At 55.9% G+C, this 26,889-nt stretch overlaps 3 protein-coding genes and 1 long non-coding RNA gene across 10 annotated transcripts; 1 reads left to right on the top strand and 3 right to left on the bottom strand.

Annotated features, from left to right (window-relative positions):
- Positions 1–14: 14 nt before the first annotated feature.
- timm50 (translocase of inner mitochondrial membrane 50 homolog (S. cerevisiae)) lies at positions 15–23,811 on the top strand. 3 transcript variants are annotated; one of them, XM_061280917.1, is made up of 14 exons: positions 15–330; positions 423–606; positions 6,112–6,232; positions 16,583–17,454; positions 18,457–18,625; positions 18,885–18,916; positions 20,236–20,257; positions 21,599–21,657; positions 21,720–21,839; positions 22,163–22,267; positions 22,370–22,468; positions 22,857–23,013; positions 23,091–23,197; positions 23,338–23,811. In XM_061280917.1, exons 4-14 carry the CDS (start codon positions 17,275–17,277, stop codon positions 23,434–23,436), a joined length of 1,149 nt encoding a protein of 382 aa, XP_061136901.1. In that variant the 5' UTR covers positions 15–330; positions 423–606; positions 6,112–6,232; positions 16,583–17,274; the 3' UTR covers positions 23,437–23,811. The 3 variants fall into 3 exon arrangements, with proteins under 3 accessions (XP_061136901.1, XP_061136902.1, XP_061136903.1); XM_061280918.1 differs by having other exon boundaries at positions 17,232–17,454; XM_061280919.1 differs by lacking the exons at positions 15–330; positions 423–606; positions 6,112–6,232; ... (2 more) ...; positions 18,885–18,916; positions 20,236–20,257 and adding an exon at positions 21,224–21,424.
- On the bottom strand, positions 1,811–8,272 carry si:ch211-137a8.4 (retinitis pigmentosa 1-like 1 protein). Its single transcript, XM_061280532.1, has 3 exons — positions 8,101–8,272; positions 2,785–4,381; positions 1,811–2,559 (listed from the first exon to the last, which is right to left on the bottom strand). Exons 2-3 carry the CDS (start codon positions 4,157–4,159, stop codon positions 1,811–1,813), a joined length of 2,124 nt encoding a protein of 707 aa, XP_061136516.1. The 5' UTR covers positions 4,160–4,381; positions 8,101–8,272.
- clip3 (CAP-GLY domain containing linker protein 3) lies at positions 10,601–16,712 on the bottom strand. 5 transcript variants are annotated; one of them, XM_061280916.1, is made up of 14 exons: positions 16,577–16,712; positions 14,479–14,856; positions 14,231–14,370; positions 14,044–14,137; positions 13,803–13,964; positions 13,612–13,730; positions 13,292–13,528; positions 13,086–13,221; positions 12,671–12,814; positions 12,464–12,595; positions 12,275–12,398; positions 12,139–12,209; positions 11,999–12,071; positions 10,601–11,938 (listed from the first exon to the last, which is right to left on the bottom strand). In XM_061280916.1, exons 2-14 carry the CDS (start codon positions 14,852–14,854, stop codon positions 11,884–11,886), a joined length of 1,863 nt encoding a protein of 620 aa, XP_061136900.1. In that variant the 5' UTR covers positions 14,855–14,856; positions 16,577–16,712; the 3' UTR covers positions 10,601–11,883. The 5 variants fall into 5 exon arrangements, with proteins under 5 accessions (XP_061136900.1, XP_061136899.1, XP_061136896.1 ...); XM_061280915.1 differs by having other exon boundaries at positions 12,464–12,814; XM_061280912.1 differs by having other exon boundaries at positions 12,464–12,814; positions 14,044–14,370.
- On the bottom strand, positions 23,673–26,827 carry LOC133155532 (uncharacterized). The gene is made up of 2 exons (XR_009714685.1): positions 24,615–26,827; positions 23,673–24,389 (listed from the first exon to the last, which is right to left on the bottom strand). It is a non-coding gene; the product is annotated as an uncharacterized LOC133155532 (long non-coding RNA).
- Positions 26,828–26,889: the final 62 nt, after the last annotated feature.

The raw sequence follows: 26,889 nt of genomic DNA on the forward strand, positions 1-26,889 counted from the left end.
GCTGCAATGCTCAACTACAACAACACGGCATTGGACTAATGGCCATCCAAACTTTGTGTTTGTGTGGTGCTAGTTGGAGTATAGTTTTGCGATGTAGATTCAGTAGTCTCTTTATCGTCACCCCCTGCTAGTGTTATACGGATGTTTGAAATTCTTAAATCAAGATGCGTGGGGTCTTGTTTGCTGACGTATACGGAAGCAGGAAGTGGTGGGCTCCAACTTGAAGGATTCGGAACAACTTTTCGAGCTCGCTGCTGTGCTGTGATGGCGACCACGGCAAGTCCTGAGCGGAGCCTCTCGGCGCTGTGGAGCACAACGCTCCTTCTGCTGGTGCTGTCCGTCTCCCAGCGACCGAGTTGCGTGGTGTCGGAACCGGCAAAAGGTTGACGTCGGCACCTCCGACTTGTGCTTGTGTGCGGCAGGAAAGCAAGAGCACCCAGTTGGAGATGTCCAAGATGGAGTGAGGGCAAGGGACGCCGCGAGCGTCGCTGGCCGCCACGGTTACGTAAACGGATGAGCTTATCCATACGTGGATTAATGAGCACCCAATGGCACCGTGGCCAAACCCCCCCCCCCCCCTCCCCCAAAGAACGGCACGCTTGACTTGTAAGACTTTTCTCTTTATTGGACTATTTGGGGGGTTTGTCGTTGTCGTCATTTTTCCCTTTTGCTAGCAGACAGTGGAGCGACAAAATATGACCAACATCATCGTGCGTGTCAATGACAAACAGTGACAGGATACACTTTGACTTTTACAAAATAAGACAGAGAATCAATGTTTCCCTTTTTTGTTTTCACATCATGGTGTTCACGACAAAACAGTCTAAACACACAGCAGGAGATGTTGCAGTGGTGGTGCGGGGGGGGCAGTCTATGGACTGGAGTCCAATCTACGAGACTTGGATGGACAAAGGGAAGGGTTAGGGACTACAAAGCGTAACGCTTGTCAATAGAAAACGGGGGGGGGGGCTCTGGAATGCATTCTTTTTCTACCGTTGCAATTCTCTTGGAGACGATATAAAATGGAACAGACAAGCAAAGAAAATGGAATCAGGGGTTGGGGGCTTATTGCTTTCCGAGTTTCTCTTCTTTTGACCGCTTTCTCATCTACGTGACCTCTCCCAGCCGCTCGCTCTTTGTCTCCACGGCGACCTGCTAACACGTGATTACTCCTTTAAGGAGGGGGGGGGGGGGCTTTGGGTGGCGGTAAATGGAGCTGGTTGGTTGCTCAGACCTTGCTCAGCAAATCCCGGCAAGTTCTAATCCTCTGCGTGGCCTCACGCGCTTCCCGCCTTTTTGTCTGCTGAATGATAACAGAAGACAGTCAAAAGCAAGAGATGATTTTTAGCAGAACAACAAACATCATGTTGGCGCCGGGGTCGCCAGCCAATGGACAACGGCCCCTTGTCTCCCCGTTTGAACGTGCCACTAGTTGCCCAAACCAAACGTTCTTTGTCACGCTGTTAAAGCTAACGTGCGTTCAAAGGCCAAAGACTACGCTAACGGAGGCGCTTCCCGTCGTGCTAGCTGTCTGTGCTAAGCTAAGCAAGTCTACTAGCCTTTAACCTCCCAAGGGCTGAGGTTTGCAGCGCTCGACCCGTCTTTCCCCGTCGACATTGGAAGATCAATCGCACGGAGGATTTTTGTGCATTCCTATTTTGGGGGACAGAGATGGCGGCAACCACTACGAAGGTCAAGGTTTCATTTGGACGTCTTTGGGTCTGTGCTCGGCCGTCAAAATGGAGCCTTTTGGCTTGTTTTGGAAATCATTTTTCTGTGCTAAGCTACCTGGCGCTCACTCGCTAGCTCGTTAGCAGGTGGGGCTGGCGTGGAGCGCGCCGCCGCCGCCGCCGTGGCACAGCTCGCCGCGCTCTAATTGGTCAGCGGCGGCCGACATCACGCTGCGGACGATGGCCACGGCCACATGGCGCAGCTCCCTCTTGCTCACCTCCTGGTCTTCTCGGTCCTGCTCCTCCTCCTCCTCCTCCCCCCTCAGCTGCTTGCTATGGTGCAGTAACTCACCGCTGTTCACAGGTGGCGCCGCCGTGTTGATGACCTTGGCGTTGGTCTCCTCCTTGGCCGCGGCCAGCTCCTTGCTCTTCTTGACGGGGCTGCCGTTCTTCTCGTCACCCTCTCGATGATTGTGCGCCTCGTCCTCGGCGCTTCCGTTCTCGCAGCCGTTTTGGCCGTTGGTGACGGGGGCGCGGCCGGGCGTCTTCTGCGCCTCGGGCTCGGCTTCCTGTCTCTGGACGCCCTTGTCGGCGGGAGGGTTCTTTTCTCCCTTGCCGTCTGCTTGACCGTTTCCTTTGCCGTCCTCTTCCGCGGCGGCGGCGGCGCTGTCGGTGGTGCCAGCGGTGGTGTCGGCGCTGGCCGCCGTGCCGGTGCCAGCAGCGGCGGCCTCCTCGTCCTCCTCCTTGGCGCCGTCGCCCATGTCCACGCTGGTGGACTTGCCTTTGCGCAGGATGAAGTTCTTGAGGGAGACAGCCCGGCCAAAGTGGGAGCGCTTGGCCTTGGCGGACTTGCCGTCTTTTCCGTCGTCCGCCGTGCCGTCGGCCTCGCCTGAAGCACCAAATCACATTAAGGATCAGATCAAGTTACCGAAGGATGCTCGTATCTTGAACTGTTCATCTAGTCTATCGTCTATTCTGCCAAAGTTCTGCATGAGAAAGGACATGGACAGAAATCACAAGACAGCCTTTCCAAAACAACCTTCTCTCAGCTGAGCTGTTGACTATTTAAAGTGGAGCTCAAACTCCAAGTCTTAAAAAGCTTTGAGTGTCTGACCTGCAGGAGCGGCAGCGGTGGCGGCGTCCTCGTCCCCGCCGGGTTGGCACTCGGTGTTTGCGCGCCTGGACTTGGGGATGACGCGCTTCTTGAAGGAGGTCCAGATCTCGTTGGCGTGCTGCGTGACGCTGGCTCCGCCGCTCACCTTGTCGTCTTCACTGGCCTCCGCCTTCTCCCGGTCGGCCCGGGCCTGGGCCTGGTCGGCAGCGGGCTCGGCGGCGGGCTCGGCGGCGGGCCCGGCGGCGAGCTCGGCCGCGGGCTCGGCGGCCGGCTCGGCGGCGGGCTCGGCGGCCGGCTCGGCGGCCGGCTCGGCGTCTGGCCCCTCCTCCGGCTTGTCGGAGCCCTTGGTCTTGCCGCTGATGCCCACCATGGACGTGTCCCTCTTGAGGCCCTGGAATGTCCAGGAGCGCTTGAGCTTCCACCTCTTCTGGCCCGACTCCTTGGAGTCCAATGTGGAGGAGTCTCCGCCTCCTTCTCGTTCGCCGCCGTCTTCGGCGCTGCGCTTGTGTGCTTTCTGGGCCATGAGCTTCTTGAAGGAGTGCCAACGCTTCATGTGCTTGGTGGAGGCTTTGTGATCCGCCTCCGCTGCCCCTTCGGCTGCGGCGGCGACAGCCGAGTCTTCTGCGTGAAGTGCTTGGGGATCCTCTAGGCGGTCCAGGGACTTTGAGCGCGCCTGGACTTGTTTGGGAGATTCTGCGCCGTCGTTGCCCTCCTTCTTTTCTGTGCTCCGATGGGAGAAGATCTTGGCCACCGGCTTCCTGATCAGATCTCGAACGGAAGACTTGGATTCTTTGCACTTCTTCTCGTGCTCCTTCTCTCCATTTTGCAGTGTTTTCTCATTTTCCAGTGTTCCCTCGCCCTGGCTGCCTCCTTCTGCCCCTCCCTCAGATAGCGGCAGCTCGGCGGCTTTCTCTGGCTCCTCCGAGCCGGCTCCCGCGTCGGCCTCCTCTGAGCCGGCTCCCGCGTTGGCCTCCTCCGTGGTGGCGCTGGCGCTGGCCTCTTTCTTTTTTCGTCCCGACATCACCTTACCCAGGCCGCTCTTGTTCAGGAAGGAGTCCAGGAGGGAGGTCTTGTGCTCGTGGTTCTCGGAGCCGCGGGGGGCGGGCGCCTCGCCGCCGCTCGCTGCGGCTTCTTCTTCGTCGGCGCTCGCCGCCGCTTCTACCGAGGTGTCGTTGTCGACAGTCTCTTTGGTCAGGTTGACCCCGCTGTTGACCCCGCTGTTGACCCCGCTGTTGACCTCGCTGTCTTTGTCTACCGCTTGACTCTGGACACTCTCTGAGTTGTGGCTGGGTTGTCCCGCCTCTGCCTGTTTGCTTTCCGGAGTCTTTGCATCTTCTTGGACCGCAGGTGCCGTGCTGGCTTCTGTTGCTGCCATTTCCCAAGGTGGAAATAAAGTGCAGCCTCCAAAAAGGTGTGTTCCTCCCTGGCTTCCTTCCTTCCTCCCTGCCTTCCTTCCTTCCTTCCTCCCTGCCTTCCTTCAATCCTCCTCTTTCTGGCGTTGGCGAGTGATTGGTTCTTCCCGTTGGGTGGCTCACTCAGCTCATGGAAAGCAAGGGTGGCGGCGTGGAGCCAAGATACTCAGCATCCTCTACTACTCCTGCGGAGGACAAGGTGGCAAAGAGTTAGCACGGACGGGCCCCGAGCACCAATGAGTCATCGCTGCCACATTGACGGCGGAAGCCCATTTGTTGCTCGCTCGCTCGCTCGCTCACTCACTCACTCTTCATTCAGGCATTTTCAACACGTGTGCTAGGCCAGGAAGGGAGGGATCCCGTTTGGAGAAGTGGCGGCCCACATGACATCTCAGTCGTATTTCAGCGCAGCCAGTGGTGGCTAGTGTATGCGCGCGCACGCACGTACGGCTCGCAGTTTGGTTTGGGCGTCGTTTGAAACTTTGGTCACTTTCATAAACGTGCCTGCTGCCAAATTGGATAAGATGGCTGAGTCAAAATGGCTCAGAGGGAGGCTTGACCAAATTGACAGATTGAGCCATTGGTGTGCATGTTGTCAATCTGTTTGGGATTTGCGCAGCCGCCGCCGCCGCCGCTGCCGCCGCCGCCGCCGCCACCCCAGCTAAGCTTTGTTCAAGTGGCAGATGATGGTAACCCGTGTGTTTTGTAGCGCTAATTGTTGACATGAACGTGCGGCCGGGCGTAACGTGTGGTCCCGTCGCCGTCGAGCGGATTACGCGCCAAACTAATCCGCCGACGGAAAGGGGATTGACTTCCTCTCTGGCCACGGCGCCGTTGGCCCCGGCTAACGTTAGCCCAGAGAAGAATTCAGCGATTGCTGAGTGTGAGCGATGGGCCTTTGGCTCGGACAAGGTTGTACTTTGGGTCCACGCTTGGCATCCTGGCTCAGAATCACCTTTGACTTTGGAAACGCAGCAAGCTCCGCCGCTGCTGCCGCTTTTTCAGCCCCGGGGTGCGCCGCTGCGGTCGAGCCAGTTTGATGTCACGCGGCAAATTGCAAGCCTTCAAACAAATGTCACCCTTCAACAAAACCTCCAAGAATGTCTGACGCGGAGAGCCTTGTTCCAGCCCCTCTCTGACAAACACCCTGTAGTTTCTCCCGAGGTGTGCCTTGCCACCACCTTGACCTCTGACCTTTCTCCTGGAGCGCCTTGCAGCCTAAAGCGGCTTAAGCCTCCAAGATGCCATGAGCTGAGTAGGTCCGCACTCGCACTTGCCATTCAAGTTGCAAATCCAACAACAACAACAACAACAGCAACAACAAGAAGACGCGCCCGCCCGCATGCACCTGAAGGCAACACACCACGGTGTGCGGATACCGCCGCCACCTGCCGCCCTAGGAACGGCAACCGAAAAAGGGAAACTTGGCCAGCGTGCACGTTACAAAGTGACGGCGGGCGATGAATGACTAATTAGGAATCGCAAAGCGACTCGGGTGCGCGTTTGGCCCAACAGAGGCCCCTTCATGGTCTCCGTCCGGGCTCCCTTGATGGACACAGAGCGTTCTTTCTCTGCCTTTCTCCGTGCGCGCGACCCCCTTTTTTGCTTGGGGCAGCCATGCATGCCAAGCCCGGGGGAAAAGGGGCAAAAGGCTGCCCCCCCCCAAAACATAAACAAGCATCTCTTCCTCGTCGGAGCGCGCAACTTGCTCCTTTGTTTGTCGTTAACGTGCCCTCGTATGGATTGGCCGTTTGTCCGTCAAATCAAATGAGCCTTATCCCCCCGACGGATCGGTCGGTCGGAGCGTTTGTGCCCCCAGCCGAATGCAAAGTCGTGCGGCTGCCGATGCAAAATGCTCTTGAACTTGAGGGGATTGTCGCAACCGCTTTCACTTTGTTTTTGTTTTTTTGCACAGGGCGAGTGAGCGAGCGAGCGAGCGAGCCACCTGCGAGGTGAACGTCGGCAGACCCGCCGTCTTTTGGAGGCGAGGTAGGCCAGCCGGCCAGCCAGCCAATACATCGGCGCCTTTAGCACACGTACGTACCTCCACCGAACACAGAATGAAATTCAATGACGAAGGCATTTTGTCACATCTTTTGCTCACTATATTGTCCATCTGCAAGCGCTGCAGCACCATTTGTGTGTTTGGAGTAACACCGCCGCCGCTGGCTGCATCGATGCTAAAAGTTAGCCTGCGCACGTGCCATTGGAGTTTCCTCCCCCCTATGTTAGCACAAAGCTAGCAGAGGCTGTTTGCTAGCTCCAAAAAGCTGTTTGGATTTGTTTCTTGCAGCTGACATGTTTACAACAACCTCCTTTCTTTCCTCCTTCCTTGCTTCCTCCTCATGTGACACTTTGGAGGGGAGTGGGGGAAAAGGGGGAGGGGCATGCTGGAGACAGCAGGTGCTCCAGTCCCACTGAAGAGAGAAAAAAAAAAAACGAATTTGCATTTCTAATAAGCCCCCCTTCCCTCACCCCTCACACACACACTGTGTCCTCTCCTCCATTTTGGGGCCGCAGCAAACTTCTAACATGGCGGGCGGGCGGGCGGGGGGCCGGGGGGCCGGCGACGGACCGACCGACCGACCAACCGGGGATGCCTTTGCGTGGCACGAGGCGCTGCCTTCATTTCAGCCAAACATTCTCATCGACGCAAGGTGGCCAAGGAACACGAATTTAAAAAAACGTTCGCCCCCTAACTGAAAGTCCTCGACTCTCTTCAACACACAGAAAACGCCTTGGCGGGCACCTTGACTCACGGGGCGCGTTCTGGTCTCGAGATACGAGCAAAACGCCGCCATCGGAGCGCACGCTTGCCGCGCCGTGCACCGGCCGGCTTCCTTGCGGAGGGACGACAACACAACACATGAGGTGCACCGAAAAGAAACGCTTTGGACTCAACTTGCCTTGCGCTTCCTGGATACGTCCAAGTGGCTTTCGCCAATTTCCGCCATGCAGTCAATCATCGCGCGTGAAAGCGATGCGCGCGTAAGCGATGCGCGCGCGCGTGCTCAAAGGCAGGCGTCATTTGGGATGTGCGACAAATTCGGGAGGCCATTTGATCGCTCTGCTCCAAATTGCTTGCTTTCTTATGCTGGCACCCCAAATTGGCCAGCCACAAATATGCCACCCACTTGGGTATCGCTCCGGCTACTCAAGCGATTTGGGCGTCAAAGTCCAAATTTGATGACGCAAACAATAATATTAACCGCGACGCCCCCCCCCCCCCCCCCCCAAAATCGATGACGGCCGGGCCGGGTGGACAAGTGCCCGCTAAATGGGCGGGAAGTGGCTTTGGGGGATGGGAGGGTGAATTTCTCATTGAACAAAACAAGTGAAGCGCCAAATTCCCAACAAGCAGCCTCCTTGTCTCGTACGCGCGCACGCATGTGCGCATACTCAAGGCCAGAATCACATTCAAATTTCCATTCCAAATTTGCATCTTTTGGCCAGAGAAAATGGCTGAGACGTCGCCCCCATCCCCCCACTGCGCTCCCTTCTGTCTGTCTGTCTGTCTGTCTGTCTGTCTGTGCGCGCGCACGCACGCTGTCATTCCGGCTTTTATTTGTTGCATTTTATGGTCGAGGCACGTAAACAAGTGCACGCGTGTGCGCATGAGGGATTTGTGTCTCCTTGTACACGCACACAACACACGCATGTATGACAGACGCACACGTGCGCTGGAAGATAGAAAAATCAAATTGTAGTCATACAACCCGTACCAACGCCACCGCTGAACCATCCCTAAATGTGCGCTTAGCATCATAAGGCGTGTGTCTATCTGCTTTGTCGCCCCGGAGGAGAGGGAGGACCTGTAGCCTCACCTGCTCGAATTGGGGGGGGGGGGGGGTTATGGGAAGGTGTGAGAGAGATGACGGAATGAAAATAAAAGCGGCAAACTCACCTGCTTCCGTGCGCATAAATCCGTTTGGGAGCTCGCTCGCTCGCTCGCTCACTAATAAGCAGCTTGTTGTGTGTTGGACTGCCAAAGACGCCACCGGCGCCAAATCCGCCCAGACGTCGTCCTCTCTCTCTCTCTCTCTCTCTCTCTGTCTCTCTCTCTCTCTCTCGCTCGCTCCCGTTCTTCCCCTCCCCCCTCCCCTGTTGTACGTCTGCGCCCCCCTCCCCTCGTGTGAGGGGCCCGCACAGCAGGACATAGGCAAGTCCTACCCGTGCACGCGCACGCACGGGTTCACTCTGGTTACCCTTAGCAACGACAAAGAGCACCAGAGGCCCCGCCCCTCAACCATTTGAACGTTATGGATTGAAGGGGCATTTGTAATCTACCACAAGCGCGCTAAAAATAAACAAGAAGAAAAAATTGTCTGGAGAATAGCGTCGCGCCTTTGTAGCGCAACACGACCCCCCCCCCCTCCCCATCCCACTATGGCTTCTCCATTGACGCCATTGTTTGCGCCTGTGCACAATTGAACAATGGGAGCAAAGCATCAGGCTGACGAAGAAAATGGAGGGCAGGGAGGGAGGTTCTCACCCTTTCAAACGGGAACTGAAGAATCTCCCACATTGCGGCCGACGAATGGGGGGCCGCTGTTGCTTTTTACGAGCCGATCGTGAAGCTGGTTACGGGAAGCCGGCTGTGCCTGCGCCTACCGTTCCTCCTCACGTACCGTTTTGAAGGCTGACTGTCCACGTCGTTGTGCGAGTGTCCCGATTGGATTCGGCCATGTTCAAATTGAACCAGTTGCCGTAGCAACCAGGTCGGCAGGCAGGCAGGCAGGCAGGCGGGCAGGCCTACGTCAAGACTTAAAGACTTTTGCATTCACATTTTGCAAAGCAAGGCCAATTGACCCGGGGCGAGCGAGGCTCAGACGGCGACCGCTCAGACGGCGACCGCTCAGACGGCAACCGCTCAGACGGCGACCGCTCAGACGGCGACCGCTCAGACGGCGACCGCTTAGACAGCGACCGCTCAGACGCCGACCGCTCAGACGCCGACCGCTCATCCAACTGACCGGTCGACGATGGACAAACGGGTTGTGGCAATGGACCCACGCGTGCCCGCCTGCACTTTCAGGATGAGATGTTTACATCCAGACTTGATTGCAATGTTGTTAGCCAGCCAATGCAAATCAGCCACATTTGCAAGTAGACAATGAGAAGGAAGGTGGCGTGGCGTGGCGAGGCGAGGCGAGGCGAGGCGAGGCGAGGCGAGGCGAGGCGAGGCGAGGCGAGGCGAGGCGAGGCGAGGCGAGGCCCACTTTTCTGTGCTCCGACCAGCTAAAGTGTACTGGAAGGCCCTTTCAAGCGGGAGGTTTGAGTCGCTTCAGCATGACGTGACTCGACAACTTCCGCCCCCGACCATATGTGACCCTGTGATTGACGGCTCTGCACCGGATGAACCGGGGTAGGCTCCGCCCCTTCGTCCTCTCATCGCCGGTTAATTGGCGTGCCTTCTATTTTGGGCCGTGCGGCACCCGCGGCCGGTCGAGCCGCGCCGTGATTGGCCGAGGCCGCCGGGCTATTAGCGGAGGCCTTGAGCCGGGATTAACTCCTCCCCCTCCTCCGATAGCTCATCAATCGGGACTGGCTTTGAGAAAGCGGGAAAGAAGGACTGCGAGACGGACGGGATGGCGACAAGGAAGGCAGCGGGACAGGCCAAAGGAAGGCTGGGCCGACTTAATCTCCACTTAATGTATTAACGGTATCAGCGATGACGAGGCCGCCCGCCGAACCGCCCGCCCGCAGACACGTGAGCGCGGCACGAAACGCACCCTTCCCGCGCTCAACACGCAATCACGCAGCGAACGCAGCGGCCCGCCCCTAACTGGATGGCCTGCTTGCCACATCTAGAGTCCCCAAATGTTCCCGTGAACGTGGTCCCAACCTCAGCAGCTAACATTGCTCCGTAAAAAGTCCCCCCGAAACCACCACTTGTGGAAGAAGCAAGTGAAGCCTGTCCCGGGGTGAGATGGGCGGGGCCCCGATGACCTGGCTCAGGTGCAGGCTTCCCCCACCGTGGCTCCGGGTTAGGGTTAGGCAGGAGGCGCTCATTGGTGGCCGGAAGAAGATCTGATTAGCTCCGGAAAAATGACCCCAAAAATCTGGTTAGCTCACACCAAGCATGTTTTGAGTCATTTTCGATCGTCTTGACAAAGGAAGGAGGAGGAGCAGCACATTTGGGACAATTCTGGGAAAGGACGAATTCCAGGTCGGCCTCGTCTATTTTTACTTGAACTACATTACGGTGAGAAATATTACGGTCAAAAGAAAATACCAAGTAACTATATGTTGAACACAAAAGAGACGAAGAAGTCTCGTCCGGGAGGCAACGTTGGTCTCGTCCGGTCTGGTCTCGGTCGGCACAGCTTCCTTCACGGGAGTGGAGCGCGTGCATCATCAGCCCCCTCCGCCCCCCCAAACAAGCCAAAAGAATGGACAGGTAATCAAAAAAGAAACCCAACATCCAGTGGTTTATTTTGTATCCTATTGACCAAATGACAGACAGCACTTGTTCCTATTATGGGATGCATTTCCATGCTAATGACAAGATGAGAAAGAACATCTACGCAACGGTACACAGCATGCAAAAGTACGCACAAAAGTACACTTGGTGACGTCACGGTGATGTTGTTTTGAGCTTAGTTGGACCAGACCCGCTCGCGGCATTTCGGCTCATCCATATTCACGCGAGCGCTTTTGTCGTCGTCAAACTGACCGCTTTGTTGAGGCAAAATTGTCCTTTCAAAGAACTTTGTCGCCTGCCTGCCTGCCTGCCTACCTGCCTGCCTACCTGCCTGCCTGCCTGGTGGTTGGTCGCTCATTGCACAAGGTGGATTTAGTTGGAGACCGACCGTACGTGAATGTGCAACAATATGGAGCTGACAGCAAAGGAAGCCCAAGCGTGTGGCCGGCCAACGTGTGGCATTGCCCCAGAGTGGCGGCAAATTCTTCTGACCAGCTGCGCCACGCCACGCCACAAAGCAAACAAGAAGGGGCCTTCAGAAACATGCTGGTTGTTTGCCATGTTGGCAATGCTCAAAGTTGAAAATGCTCCAAAGAAAGGCAGAAAGACTTTGCAAAGTGCACAAATGTTTGGGCTCCCTTTGCACTTTTGGTGCTCATCAACTCCATTTGGATCAAGTCTACAAATGTGTGCTCCTTTCGCCATCAACAATCTGATGGATGCAGAGAACGGAGCTGCCAACAACCTTCTTGTTCTCGCCGTCCAACAGACAAAAAACACAATTTGCTTCATTTGTCACATTGCAAACAATTTCTCCGTTCAAACCATGGACGGACGGCGTGGCTCGGTGAGATGGTTTGAAAAAAACAACAACAAAACCAAAGCAAAAGACATCAAGAGCTACAAGAGATGAACGCAAAGCACAAAAGCCAGCCGGCCAGCGGGCCGGCCAGTGGGCCGGCCAGCGGGCGTGCGGCCGCTTTTGCAGCTCACGTGGCACTCGACCAAAAAACAAAACAAAAACTGAGCTACGAGCTAAAGTCGTTAGCCGAGTGCGAGCCGGCGGCAGCGAGGCTTTCTTCAGCAGGAACGGAGAACATCCGATGGACAAGGCACTCAAGAAGAGTGTAAGGAAAGACTGGAGAAGACACGTGAGCTGACAGCGCGGGACAGGAGTTTGGGCGGCTCGGACCACCACAGCTGTAGGTAGTAGGAGGACGGACGGACGGACGGACGGACGGACGGACGGACAGACCCACGCCTTTAGGATTGCATCTCGGCTCGCAGCATCCACGGGAACCAACAGCAGAAGAGCAACCTGAAGCGGACAAAGACGTTGAAAGAAACGACCGTGCCTCGGCTTTGCGCTCCCACTTACCTGGATATGGAGCTCTCGGAGGTCAGATCTTTAGGAGAGCGAACGGCGCTGAAGTTGCGCTTGGGCTGAGCCACTGTGGCAAAAGGCCCAAAATGTCAGCGGCGGGCGCTCACCCCAGACAAGTGGGTCGGGATACTCACTGGTGACTTGGTGGACCTTCTTCACCGTGGACACCTCCTCATTCTGTGAGCCTTCTTTAGGTCCTCCCATCCTGAAGAACAACAAAGTCAGCCCCAGCGCACCGGACTTGACAGCAGGCGGGTGTTGCCGGCTCACCTCTGGACCCGGGAGGGCGGCGCAAACACGCCGTACTTGGGCAGGCAGCTGAAGTAGCGCACCCCGAATACGGAGCCGTCGTGTTTGCCCGTGGGCTGGTCCAGCTCCACACCGAACCACAGACCTGCCCGGAGAAAATAGAGTGAAATGTGCAAATTGAGCAAATCCCCCCAAGTCCCCTTTTCTGACCTGGCGCAAAGTCGGTTTTCCCGAAGAAGCGCACGATGCCGTTCTTCTGGCCGGCCACCAGGACTTGATCTCCCACCTGGGCGTCGAGTCCTTCCGCTTCGGGACTGACGGCCGACGTCTTCTTCTTGCGGGCTGCGAGGCACAGGGCAAAAGCACGCCTGGCTTTATTGGTCCCGCTCGACTCCGGAGCGGATTTATTGCGCTCGCCTTTCTCCTTCTTGTCTTTGTCTTTCTTGGTCTTCCCGGCGAGGCGCGAGGCCAGGTCCCGGCGGGGGGTCCGAGGGGTGGAGGTGACGGACGAGATGTTCTTCTCTGCAGGCTTGGAGATCTTTGACGCCGGGGCAAAGATCCCTGTACAAGGGAGAAGAAAAGAAGGCCAGTCAAGCGTCGGTCAGTCAAGCGTCGGTCAGTCAAGCGTCGGTCAGTCAAGCGACGGTCAGTCGAGCGACAGTCAGTCAAGCGACGGTCAGTCGAGCGTCGGTCAGTCGAGCGTCGGTCAGTCGAGCGACGGTCAGTCGAGCGACGGTCAGTCAAGCGACGGTCAGTCAAGCGACGGTCAGTCAAGCGACGGTCAGCCAAGCGACGGTCAGCCAAGCGACAGTCAGTCACCGACGGCTCTGACCGAGCTTGGGCGGGCAGATGAAGTAGCGAACGCCGCCGACGCTGCCGTCGTTCTTTCCCTCGGGCTCGTCCAGTTCCACGCCGACCCACTGCCCGCTGGCGAACTCTGTGGTACCGCAGAACCTGAGCGTCCCCGTCTGAAGGAAGGCGCAAGGCGTTATGAGGACGCCCGTCGCGACCCTAACCCTCTGGCGGCGTCTGACTGACCTTGGTGTCGTCCAGCACCACCCGCTGGCCCAGCTTCATGCCCAGCGAGGACAGCATCAGGTTCCCGGGAATGTTGTCGTAGTTTGGCAGCGTGGCTCTGGGCAGGTGGCAGCTCAGCGGGACGGCGTCCAGAAGCAGCCGCTTCAGCTCTTTGGCCACCGTGGCCGCCTCGGCCTTGTCCAGACTCATGTCCATGGGGTCGGGCACCACCTCGGCGGGGACCTGCCCCTTCTCATTCTGCGCACAACAAGACAACTCCTTTTTGCCACCTTTGGCCTCATCTAGACCTTTGCATCAAGAGCAAAAGATCAGGTGCTGACCCGGACGGCGGGATTGGCACCGTGCTCCAGAAGACACTTGACTGCACCCAGGCACAGGTTGGAGGCGCCGATGTGCAGAGCCGTCCCGTAGTGGAAGTCGCTGCAGGTGGAGTTGAGAACTGGCGCGCACGCACAAAAGACTTTGCTAGCCCGCTGACCCGAAAGAGTGGCACCGGTCGCAGCGCTTCTACCTCTGGGATTAGCGGCCTTGAGCAGGACTCGGACCAGTTCCGGAACGTCAAAGTAGGCGGCGTAGTGCAGCGCGTTCATGTTGGTCCAGCGACTCCTCAAACTCACGTCGGCGCCCAGAGAAATGAGCTGGCCGCTCAGACGCAGCGCCGCCGCCGGGTCACCTGCGCGAGCAAAACAGCCAAGTAGCAGGCGCCCAAGCTCAAGCCGCCTCAAGACGTGCTCTCTCTCTCTCTCACCCACCCACGCCGTGCGCGCCCGCCTTGCAGCTGTAGTGGAGAAGCGTCATGTCGGTCAAACCGTCGCGGTCGTTCACGTGGCAACCGCGCTTCAGAATCTGACAAAGGCACACCGACCGACGGACGGACGGACGGATGAGCACGCTTGAAAAAGAGCCCAGAGTCGGGCCACTTTGCGGACGGACGAGCACCTCGTTGCCGATGACGTCGATCTTGTGCTGCACCTGGGGAACCCACTGGCGCACGATGGCAAACAGCTCCGGGATGCTGGTCCGGGGGTCCGTGAGGATCTCCAGGCAGGCCGGGTCATTGGGGTCAAAGAAGGTGAAGGCTGGACGGCCCACAAAGGCAAAGTGGAGGTTAGCGCCGCGCGCACGCATGCGCGCTTCAGGCTTAGCTTAAGGCAACGGAACCAACACAGGTGCTAAACTGGGCCTACCGTAGTCTTTGGGGAGGGGCGCCTGCGCCGAGGGGTGCACCACGGCCCGACGTGGGGTCTGGCGGACCGGACTCTGGAGCGCAGACACAGACTGCAGCTGGCTCTCGTCGGCCTCTCTGGACGGCGACTCGTCGAGCAGCGGCGCCAGCCGCTGACCTTGTCCTCCCTCCTCCCGCTCGTCGTCATCCTGGCGCTCCTCGGCCCGCTCGTCTTCATCTTTTGCTCTCTCCTCGTCTTCATCTTCTGCTCTTTCCTCGTCTTCCTCCTCCTCCTCCTCTGTCAGCTCCTCCTCCCTTTGGACCCTGTCGTCGTCCTCCTGGTCGTCGCGGTCGTGCCGCTCCTTCTCCTGCATCTCCAGGTCCTCCTCTTTGGTCATGGCTGCGAGCCACACAAAAGTCAGCGCCGCTCATCACCTTGGCTCAGCTTCATTATGCGTCAATCAGCGGCGGCGGCGGCGGGCGTCTTGCTTTTGCTGACTAAGCTCTTCCAAAAATCGGACTCAAAGCAAGTCATGGGACAAACAAAGCGGCACTTGGCGTTGGAAATCGTGACGGCTAGCGTGTTAGTACCCTCTAGTGGTCAAAGGTTTACAATGCAGCTAAGCAGCAAGGACGAAAAGAAAATTCAAACTACACTTTTCTTTTTCAACGAATGTTCACAGTCACTGTGCATTTTTTAATCCGATTGGCCCCAAAATTGGCAGATTGGCGGGCAAAAGCAGAAGAATTGTGGACCGCCTACGACGGTGCTGGAAAGCTTTGTTGCAGCTCCTCGTTGGAAGTCAGCAGTGCACTTAGCAAATGGAGCCACTTTGAAATCCGCCCAGCGGCCCCTCCCTATCCCTCCTTCCCTCCCTCCAACAACGCAAACGTCCATCGCGTGAGTCCCTTCGCGCACAAGCAAACATGGAGCTGTCATTCGCGCTCTCGCATCCTTCCACTCTCAGAAAGGTCAGCTCGCCGGCTGGTGACTGGGCACATGGGCGGACTCTCCACCACTTGCATTTGTTTTTAGGGCGTGAGATGTATTTTTGTCAGCAACTCTGGAAAACTCTTGCCCTCCCGCTTCTGTGTCGACGCTACCTGTCAACATGCCATGAATATTTTTCTTTTTTTTTAACTACTGTCTTGCCCTTCCGCTTCTGTGTCGATGCTTCCTGTCAACATGCCATGAATATTTTCCTTTTTTTTTTTTTTAACTATTAAGCTAAGTGGACTTTCACTTTTGTAGACAAAATGGTGTTGATTCAAATTCACAATGTGTTATTTATGTTTGCTTTAACAGTAAATTTCAGCAAGGAGTGTCTTTAAAGGCATTTTTGAGAAAACAATTGTTCACCAATTTGCTGCTTATTGTGAAAGGAGTTGAATTGATTTCACTGCTAGCGTTCAGTTCCTAGCAAGTTTGCATAGGCAAGTCAAAGCGATAAATAGAAATAGCAAATGTTGAAAAATGTAAATGGCCGTATGTATTTCGAAACACTCGTCAGGTTGCGTGTAGCCCAAGCCTCAAGCAACCCATCTTGCATTTAGCATCCTAAATGGATAGCAAAGCAGGTGGATCACATGCACATTATTATTTTATGATTAGATATTCATATGCGTGTCCTGTGTGTAGTGTAGCTATCAGTGGTCCACAAGCAAGGAGGCCGTGGCTCCCTCCCCCTACCCCCCCCTTCCCCCAGCCAGCCTCCATTTTACATCCACACAAAACGTCGCAGCAAATAACACAAAGGCGCATCGATCGCACAAATCCGAGTGCGAACTTGTCATCTTCATCAGTTTATGATTTCGATGGCGAACAAAACATTTGTAAACGAGACGCGATGAAGGCCAACGTGCGCAGGTAAATAGTTGCGCACGCACGGAGGACGATGATATGATCAGAACAAATACTGTTTTTACAAGAGGCTGCGTGCAGCGAAAGCGACGACATTTTTTGCCATTCGATAACACGTTTGCGTTCCCTTCCATCGTCGTGACCGCGCAAACGAGCATGCCGAAGGCGCACGCCAATCAGTGAATTTAAGGAAAAAAGATATATACGTATAAAAAATTCAAGTTGATTTATTTTCTTTCTATTTATCCCTTTATCTTACCTGAAGACAAGCCACTTGGTGCCAAAACGTGACGTACGACCGCGCTCAGATAAGCAACGATGATGATGATGCTGCTGAAGAGGAGGATGGTTGTGAATGGCGATGATGCTAGAACTCTCGGGCGCTCGCTCTCTCTCTCGCGCGCGCGTGCGCGCTCTCTCTCTCGCTCTCTCTGAAATATATATTCAAATGTAATCACAGAGGTAGCTTTTCTCTTTATTCAAATGAGCTGCCAGAATGTAAAGAAACAAACTTGTAACGTCATAACCAGAAGAACGATTGGCTTACATATGTAACGAGCAGTTGCTTTTGTTCGTGTCACCACTTTAAGAAACCAACCAGAGCGTCAGTAAAGAATAAATAGTCCCGTCACAGAAATTGATGTTTGATCATAATATCAATGTATTGTTGTATTATAGTAATATAAGAATAAGTATGCAAAGTTAAGCAACATTGTAATAACTTTGGGGATTTGCCCTCAACCAACATGGCCAAATTGTGTCGTCATGGAAGGGCAAGCTCCTTCTTGCTTCTGATTGGCCAGTAAAGCGAAACACGCCCCTTGAGCGCTCTGCCCTCGCTGAGAGGTTTTGACGGCCGTCACTCACAACCGCAGCCAATTGTGTGTATTTATCCATTTCCTTTGCGACGGAAGTAAGGAGGACGTTGGCGGCGCTCGTCGGTAACTGCCATCCAAGATGTCGGCGACGTGTGTCTTCCCCATGTGTGTGCGAGCGAGCCGGGGCCTCTTGAGTTTTCGGAGCGCCGCGGCGGACGTCGCACGCACACTGTCCACGGACAAACAGCCGGCCGGGCATGGCGGTACGACAGGTCTGGCCCAGGCGATTCTCCAGGAGCGGCTCCGACAGCAGAGTCAGGTGAGGCGCGTTGGCTGTGCCGTCCAAACGCTCGGTAGCTTACTTCACCTTTTCATGCGTTTGAATGAACGAACGAACCCTCGACGGAGCGGGCTTAGCGACTCTTAGCATGCTAGCAGGCTAGGGCTGTCACTTGACGCAAAGGTGAGGTTCATGGCTGTCGCGGAATGACGACAGACATTGCAACGTCATGTGATGCGCGGAGGTCCTTGCGTATGTTGCCTTAGTGAGTTCGGCGTGAAGGTCAGGAGCAGAGGAGAGAGGAGAGGAGAGGAGAGGAGAGCAGAGCAGAGCAGAGCAGAGCCAGCCCCCTCCCGCCTCTCTCTGCCACTCCTTCAGGTATGTTACGCTAAAGTTCCAAAAACATGCAGCAAACGAAAGCAGACCCTTGTTGATTTGCCTCTCTCTCCTTGACCCAGTAGATCCGGAATGTTGGGGTTCAAATGAAGAGGGCTTTTTGTAGGAAATACTTACACGATATAAAAAAATCATTTCCCAAGCCGCACAGGGCAAACTTCGCACGCACGCAGGCACGCACGCTCGTTTGACATTTGGTGTTGGACCGTCACCATCAAGCAAACCATATCGATCGAATGGAGCTTTTGCCTCCAAGGAGGTCTGCATTGGTTGTCTGGACTTGTTGCCCATTCGGCCGGCGCACCTGACGTTCAACTAGGTCCGAGAAAATCGGGTTTGTTAACCCTCTCTTTTTTTAGGCATTTATTCGCTAAAGATCATTTGTTCATTTTAAAGTTGAAAAGGTTGCCGTACCTTTATTGAAAAATATAGTTGAAGTCTCAATTAATCCAAATAACGATTGACGGATTGGATAATTGACCAATTGTCGATTAATCATGGTCGCTGTACTTTGTATCTTACGCCCAGTTTCAATCGGAAGCACACGACGATTCGAGTCGGGTTGATTCCTTTTCCGGTGTGCATGATCAATCCAAGATGTCCACACGCTCCGCCCATGAATGGATTTGCGGTGTCGCCACGCAGGGCCAGCCTCGTCCCGCAGAGGGCGCCGAAGCCGCGGCCGGCGAGCGGGCGGCGGCCGGTGAAGAGAAGCAGAAGCAGAAGGAGAACACCGCCTATGCCAAGAAGATGGCACTGAGGTTGGCGGGACTGATGGGCCTGGGCGGCGCCGTCACCGTCGTCTACGTTTTTGGTGAGCCTCCTCGACTCGTTTGCGCCGACTCTAAAGCCGCTCCGTCGCCCACCTATGTCGAAAGCACGAAAAGCGCCAGCGGGGCCGATAAGTCGCGAGGGAATCTGGTTTGGGGCGGCTGGTGTTCTGCCAGAAAATAGGCGGCGCCGTCTCACTCGCCGGGACGCTCGACCATTGGGCTGTCACAAAGCCAAATTGATTGGCGGCCCAACTGGGTTTCACTTCACGCATTTACGCCTTCCCTTTTCTTCCTTTCCAGGGTCCAATTCGGTGGACGAACAAGGAACACGGGTAGGTTTTGCGCACCACTTGGGAGGTTTACCAACAAGTTAGCAAGTAAAAACAAAGCGGACACGTGGCGACGGCGACACCTTTTATTGCCGTGACTGGACTTTTATTGGCTCGTCTGTCGGGCCGGCCGGGAGGGAGGCATCAAAGAGCCCGACTATCCTGATTGCGCCACTGCTCTTCAAAGGGCACACTTGTCGCACCCTCCGCGGCGCACACCCCCCTGGAAGCTTCCTGCTCGGCTTTCAAGCTGCCACGGCGGGAAACCTTTCAATGGTGGCCGGGCGGGCCTTGGTCAGAACGCCGTATCTTGTCTTGGGCGTCTCGTCTCATCAAGATTCCTGAAGAAAAAATAGGATGATGCACTTGTTGGAAAATCTGAGTTCATTGCCATCACGTGGCTTTTTCACGCCAATTGCTTTCCCATCCTCGGCACACTTCTGGCACGTGAGCGAGCGAGCGAGCAAGCGCGGCCGGCGCACACTTCTCTCACCTGCGTGTCGGTGCCATTTGCCGCTTCAAAGCTTGCGGCAGTAAACTGGAAGCGCAATCCGGACTCTGAGCCGGGAAGCGCTCTCTCCCGCTGTCCCTTTTTCTGCAATCCTTCTCGGGTTGGGAGCGATGCCGCCCAGCCCGAGACGGAGCGTGCCGGCTTCACGCCGGCTCTGTGCCGGCTTCACGCCGGCTCTGTGCCGGCTTCACGCCGGTCACGCCGGCTCTGTGCCGGCTTCACGCCGGCTCTGTGCCGGCTTCACGCCAGCTTTGTGCCGGCTTCACGCCAGCTTTGTGCCGGCTTCACGCCAGCTTTGTGCCGGCTTCACGCCAGCTTGACATCCAGTCAAAGTTGTTTGCGTTTGTCGACACTTTCTCAGCCGGCCCGTCCATGTCCCGCGTGAGCCCAAATTGGACTCGCTGGTGTCTTTGCGCATTCAGTGCGCGCGGGTCGGGCCGCTAATGAAGTGAGGAGAACCTCCCGACGTGCCAAAGAGGGGGGCCGGCGGGATGGGCGTCGCGGAGGTGCCGAGGACGGCTAAATGGCCTGGCTCGCGCCTCTTTTTTTTTTTTTCTTTCTTTTCTTTCTACTTTGCGTGCGGTTGTTGACAGAGCAACAACAAAGCTGAGAACCTGCCCCGGTTTGCATTCTCAAGGGAAGCCAATTTGGACATGCTTCTGCGGCAATTTGCCAAAAAGGCCCACGTGCATGCATGCGGGCATTCATGCATGCGGGCCTGCGTGCGTGCCTGCGTTCTATGTCAGACATTTTGAAAAAGAGTTCTGTCCAGCTTTTTTTCTAACGCTCGTGTCCTTTCCCTGTCTCGCAGGTTCCCGATGAGTTTGACCGAGGTGAGTGTGAAAATCTTCCACCGCGCTCCCAAATCCAGTTGGCCAGACGCGGAGTGAAAAAAGCTCTGTGTGTGTGTGTGTGTGTGTGTGTGTGTGTGTGTGTGTGTGTGTGTGTGTGTGTGTGTGTGTGTGTGTGTGTGTGTGTGTGTGTGTGTGTGTGTGTGTGTGTGTGTGTGTGTGTGTGTGTGTGTGTGTGTGTGTGTGTGTGTGTGTGTGTGTGTGTGTGTGTGTGTGTGTGTGTGTGTGTGTGTGTGTGTGTGTGTGTGTGTGTGTGTGTGTGTGTGTGTGTGTGTGTGTGTGTGTGTGTGTGTGTGTGTGTGCGTGTGTTTGCATGTGTTTGCATCAGCGCACTCAACTTGTTGTTCCCTCCAGAACATTCCTGCCGTGTGTTTTCACTTAGTCATGCAGGCAACATAAACATGTGGCGGCTGTGGCTCAGGCAGTAGAGTGGGTCGTTTAGTCACCGGAAGGTTGGCGCTTCCATCCCAGCTCTGTCACAGTCGCATGTCGTTGTGTCCTTGGGCAAGACACTTCACACACACCTTGCCTCCAGGTCGCCATTGTAAATGAGAGAGTGTTCTCAATTGGCTTCCCTGCTGAAATATTGAAAAAAAGAAAGAAAAAAAAAGACATGCGTGCACGCAGGCCATTTCTTGACACGCACTGCAAAGGAGGGCCGAGTTGGCGGCAGATGGCGCCTGGGCACAGCGATGGCGCCCGAGCGCAGTGATGCCGTGCTCGCCCCCTTCGCGGCTTTCCCAGCCTTTTTTGCTTCCTTAGCTCTGCTCCGCCTGGGAAGCCAGCCAGCCAGCCAGCCAGCCAGCCAGCCAGCCAGCCAGCCAGCCAGCCAGCCAGCCAGCCCCTTCCTCAGCCCGCGTGCCAGTACGCATGGGCGGGGCTTAAGCGCCTGTTGCCCCGCTCTCTCACCTCAGCCCCTCCCACTTGCATTCCTTCTGTGTTTTATCCTTCATTCATCTTCTTCCCTCTCGCTGGGCAGCCAGCCCTCCCTCCCTCCCTCGTTTCCGTCTTTGCTTTGTTTTTCTTTCCATCTGCTGCCTCTTTCACTTTTCGCACAATAACCAGTGACCTTTTTTCTTTTTTAATCTTTAACTTGACCGCCATAAAAAAAGCACAAGTCATCAATAAACGGAGCCTCTTATCAAGGCGGTAAGAAAGCCGCTCCAATACGCGTGGCTCCCGTTGCGTTGAGGGGCGCTGGTGTGTCCCGTGCGGAGGGCGCCGCAGATGGTCACGGCTTGAGCGAGTGCGACCGTGGCAGCCGGACGCGTTATTTGCAGTGATGTCCAATCCCAATTAGTCCAAAACCGATGTCTCTTTCAGAGCCTCCGGTGGTCCAGCAGCTCAAGAGAACCATCAAGTACTTTCAGGACTACAGACAGGTGGGTGGTCCGCCGACCTCCGTGGCCGAGGTCCTCAGACTTTGATGCCGTCCGTCCGTCAGATGATCATCGAGCCCACCAGCCCCAAATTGCTGCCGGACCCAGTGAAGGAGCCGTACTACCAACCCCCGTACACGCTGGTCCTGGAGCTCACCGACGTGCTGCTGCACCCGGAGTGGTCGGTACGTACGTCCCCACGCTCTCTTTAGCTCCCTTCCGCTTTGGTTCCGGTCTCGCCTTGTAGACGCCGGCCCGCTCCCGTCCGGTTAGACGTCGTCACTGCCGTTTCGGTTGACTTCCATTTTTCTAGCCCGTTCAGTTGGGTCCAGCCCAATGCACCCAGCCTCACTCTTGTCCAATGGGTTTTTTGTCATTGCGCCTCATTTGCGGCGCACACATGCGTGGAGCTGTAGCCCTTTCCACCTTTCTCCTGGCGTGCACACCCACCCACCCACGCACAAACACACAAACAACTCCTTTGGAGTCATGGGGTGTGTGCTTCCAGCTGGCCACCGGGTGGCGCTTCAAGAAACGTCCAGGCATCGACTACCTGTTCCAGCAGCTGGCGCCGCTCTACGAGATCATCATCTTCACCGCAGAGACGGGCATGGTGAGACTTTGGCTGGCTGCCTGGGCGCCGAGGTCGACCTCATTTCAACTCGATCGACCGGCCCATGTGCTCCAACCATGGCTTTGGTGTTTGCGCGCGCAGACGGCGTACCCTTTGATCGACGGCATCGACCCGCAGGGCTTCGTCCTGTATCGCCTCTTTCGAGACGCCACGCGCTACATGGAAGGACATCACGTCAAGGTGCGTGCACGGCCGTTTCTATTTTGCGAGCGCCGGGCCGTCTTCAAGGCGCCACATCCTGCTATTGTTTGCCGCGCCGATGAACTGCGCTCTCCTTCCGCTCAAAGCGCCGCGCTCAGCGATTGTCGCGAGCCGCCGTAAATCGTCCGGCGGCCGCTACAAGTGCGTTTTTCCTTCCCAAAAACGGTTGGCAGCCAACGTGGCGTCAAGGCGCAATTCTTTTGGCCTTCCCCTTCCAAGCCCGGCCGGCTTAGGCTACCAGATGAGCCCGTCAAAGCCTGCGCAGTCTTCATGGAGACCATCTCCACGGAGTGGCGTGATTGCACACAGGCGGGAAAGGCCACCCTGGATTGAAAAGGCGCTGATGCGGATATCTGCCGATGTTCAGGACGTGTCGTGCTTGAACCGCGACGGCAGCAAGGTGATCGTGGTGGACTGCAAGCGCGAAGCCTTCAGCTTGCAGCCCTTCAACGGGGTGGCGCTCAAGCAGTGGGACGGCAACTCGGACGACCGCACGCTCTACGACCTGGCCAACTTCCTCAAGAGTAAGGGCGCGTGCCGCCGTGAGCCAGCCGGCCGGCGCTTCGCTCGCACCTGACCGCTTTTGCTCGCCCTCCGGCAGCCATCGCTCTGAGCGGCGTGGAGGACGTGCGCTCGGTGCTGGAGAACTACGCCGCCGAGGACGACCCCATCGACGCTTTCAAGCGCAGACAGGCGCAGCTGGCGCAGGTAGGCAAATGCGTGCGGGCTGAGTGGCGGAGCGGTGGAACCCACCCGAACGAAGCCTCCCTGCATCCCTCCCTCCCTCCCTCCCTCCCTCCCTCTTCTCCTTCCCAACATTTTGACCAGCAATGCGTGTGCGTGTGCAGGAGGAGGAGCAGCGTGTCGGCGAATGGTCGCAGCAGAAGAAAGCGGGCGTGTCTCTGGGCTCCATCGCTTCACGCTTTTGGCGTTCCAAGCAGCAGTGAGCGCGAGCGGACACCGGCGCCCTCCAATCAGACGCTTTTTGTGGAGCCAGCGCAGCTTTTGCTGGCAGGCCCCGCCCCGCCCCTTCCAGGGAACCAAGCGTCCCATCGGATCGGATTGGGTCGGCGGGGCTCCCAACTTGGCCCCTCCTTCAGAGCTCTGCCAAATCATCAAGAAAGACAAACTATCCATTCACACAAAGATGGTGGCTGACACCGAGGCGGAGGGAGGCGCTTGCTGTCTGTCGTCACTCTTTTTTTTAATTCTTATTATTTATGAACTTTGTGCACCGCATCATCTTGGTGCGTCCGCTTAGTTTCTGTCACTTATTTGTACTTTGTTCATGACATCCATTTAAAAAGACAGTGAGTCTCAAATTCCAAGGTCCTTTTTTTTGCGTGGCAACTTTTGATGTCCTCATCTGGTCAAGTCTGGCCAGAAGCCTCATGTCCACATTTGCTGAATCTTCTTTTGTCCCAATGTGTTCCAATTCATGGTCATTGGCTCCCTTCTGTTCTCAATTTGCAGTGGCACAAGGCGTTGCAGATTTGCGGCGGGCGGGCCGGATGACCCGGAATCCCGCGGGAGCCAAGGCGTGAGTGCGTGAGTGCGTGCGTACGTCCCGCTGGCTCTCCGGGTTGTAAAGTTTTTTGGTCAGCCGCTATTCTCGCGCGGCGGCACCGTAGGAGTTGCGCTTGTGCTTCTTTTACAGCCGTGTAGTTTGGTGCGAAGAATGTCGTTAAAAGGCGCTAGAATGTTGTTAAAGGCAAAAGAATGTCGAAGCGCTTTGATCATCTGGCTGCGTTCAGCTCGTAAGCGATGATGTCACGACATGGCTTTGTTGGACAAGGAGCGTCACGTTGTTTTTTTCGTGTCCAAAGGAAATGGACGCAGGTGTGCAGCCGGCCAGCCGCCAATCATCCTTTTTCAATGGCAAACTCGTTGACGTGCAGACCTATATTATGATCAAAGGAGACATAAAAAAATACAAATCAACAATGCCTCCGTTTTTTTGGGGAAATTGTCGTTATGTGCGTCGAACAGAAATATTGGCCAAGTGCTAAACAAAACACTTGCATTTTGTTTTTGCACTCCAGAAAAAAAAGAAATCAGCTCGTGGTTGTAAAGTGCGATGTTTTTAGCATTTAGCCAACGACACATTTGCTCATCGTCACCGTACCTTTCTGGAGTCGACACGTTTGCATGGCCTGTTCTCCAGCCGGGGGCGTCAAGATTCTCACTGAGCATCCCAATTGCTGCGTGAGAACGCGTGCGGCGGCGGACATTTCAAAGCTCATTCTCGGCTCGACGAGCAGTTGAAGCCATTTGGAGCTTTTCCCAAGTTTTGAAGAGAAGCCTCGCTGCCACTTGATTGTGATCCTTGGTGCGTGTTAAGCGTGTGAACACGGGAACACTGGCATGTGCTTTATGACTGAGGACCATTTGACCCCCCTACTTCCCTCCCTCCCACACGCACACACTTGTCATGCTGGTGACAAACTGTAGCGACAGAAAAAAAAGTGACACCTATACACGCTTTCACACTTAGCAATTTGCTTGAGTCTTTCAAATGGTTTTGCTATTTTCCAAACCCAACATCTTCGGGTGCTCAACTCAATGTGATGTCAAGCCCGTTTGCAAAAGTCCAAGTCCCGTTCTTTTGTCCTTTCAGCGGCGCGCGTCGTTCGTCCTTGTCCCACACAGGCACGCCCCCGAGCACGCATGCGTTGGGCTCCCTCGGCGGCGGCGGCGGCGGCGGCGGCGACGGCAGCAAGCAGGGTTGCTTCCCTCGCGACACGCATCCCGCTCTCCTCTCTCTTCGCCTCCTTCTCCGTCGTCGTCCTCCTCACTGGCAAGGCAAGTAAGGTATCACCATTTGGTCCCATTTGGCTCTACTTCGTTGTGCATTGGAGCAAATCAAGTGTTAAGTTTGCGCTGCAAGATGACCTACTACTTGCGCTTTCAGCCCATTTGATGCTTGAATTTGAATCGAGCCAAATGAGCTAGGTGTCAAGTTTGGCGCGCGTTTACATTTCAATGGCCATGCACTGATGCCGACCGCGCACCAGCCTCGCGTCGTAATGTCAACACTTCGTTGAGTTGACAAGTTCACCAGCGCTTGCTGTCTTTCTTCGCCTGCTCTTGATTGACAGACAAGATGACCCACCAAAAAAGGATTGCCGTGCGTTTGGTGATCCCTTGCATGCATGCGGTGCGCGTGCGGGTGTCGATTTGGCACCTGACATTTATGACTCCTCACGCGTGGTCGCACCTCAGCAGACGTTCCCACGGCACCCCGCCGGGAGGAAAAGGTGGGAATAAGGGGGGCGGGGCGGGCCAAGCTCCCTAACCCTCCCGCACGCCCTTCCTCAAAGCGACACGAGGCCTTCACACGTACGCATGGACGCCGCTTGCCTTGGTGGAGTTGACACCTTCCTTCACGCGAGCCACTTGCTCACACGCGAACAAAAGGGCGCGTGGCGAGAGGGGTGGGGGGTAGGATGGGCAACCGTCGGGGGGTAGGATGGGCAACCGTCGGGGGGTAGGATGGGCAACCGTCGGGGGGTCAATGGGCAGATGGCGCGCGATGGAATATGCCTACATTTTGCCTTCGCGCTTCCTGATGCGGCGTGCACCCGCGTCTTCACGGGGAGCTTTCAAATGGATTGATGTGTATTAGGTTTGTTTACTATGCGTGAACGTGTCGAGAACGCACACGCACTCACACACTGTCGCGGGAGCGTGCCTGGTGCGTGTCTGGTAGTATTCGAGGCACGCGCTGCCCTCATTAGGGCGAAAAAAAAGTGGGGCGGGCGCGGCCAGTCAGGTGCCAGCGCTTTTCGGCTGTGACGTCAGTCCTTTTGCCCGCCCCTAAAATGTGCACACCGTCATCGACGTCACGGCGTCCACTGTAGGTTTCACTCGATGATTTGATGTGCATGTGCATGTGTTTGCTCGTGTTTGTGTGCGTGCGTGCATGCGTGGCGTCGTCCCATGTGTGCCCTCGGAGCAGACTTGACGACCACACATGATTCGGATATAAATGTGAATGACGTCACGTCGAGTCGTACGCGTTACGTGCACGAATAGATGGAGAAGATGTCCAGTGTTGATGGAGCTCGCAAGTGCAAAGATAGATGTCACGTGGCTATGCCCATACATGGAAGTGACATCAATCAGCACGTCCAGCTCCACGTTTGTGTGTGCCAACTTGTTCCGAATAACTTTACAGTGAAGTCGTGTTGTTGTGTTGTGCCGGAAGTTACGTTGCGTCCCGCCGGCAATTGATTAACCAGAAAGCACTTTCGGTATGACAAACATTATTTTTAGCCTTCGGGCGAGCGAGCGAGCGAGCGAGCGACATTTCTTGCAGTGAACGCGCCCTCCCTCCCGCTTCTCTCTCGGCCCTTTCCCCACCCCACTTTCTTCCTTCCTCCTCCGCCTCCTCCTCCTCC

The sequence above is a fragment of the Syngnathus typhle genome, linkage group LG6 (genome assembly GCF_033458585.1).
Source record: "Syngnathus typhle isolate RoL2023-S1 ecotype Sweden linkage group LG6, RoL_Styp_1.0, whole genome shotgun sequence".
Lineage (NCBI taxonomy): Eukaryota > Metazoa > Chordata > Actinopteri > Syngnathiformes > Syngnathidae > Syngnathus > Syngnathus typhle.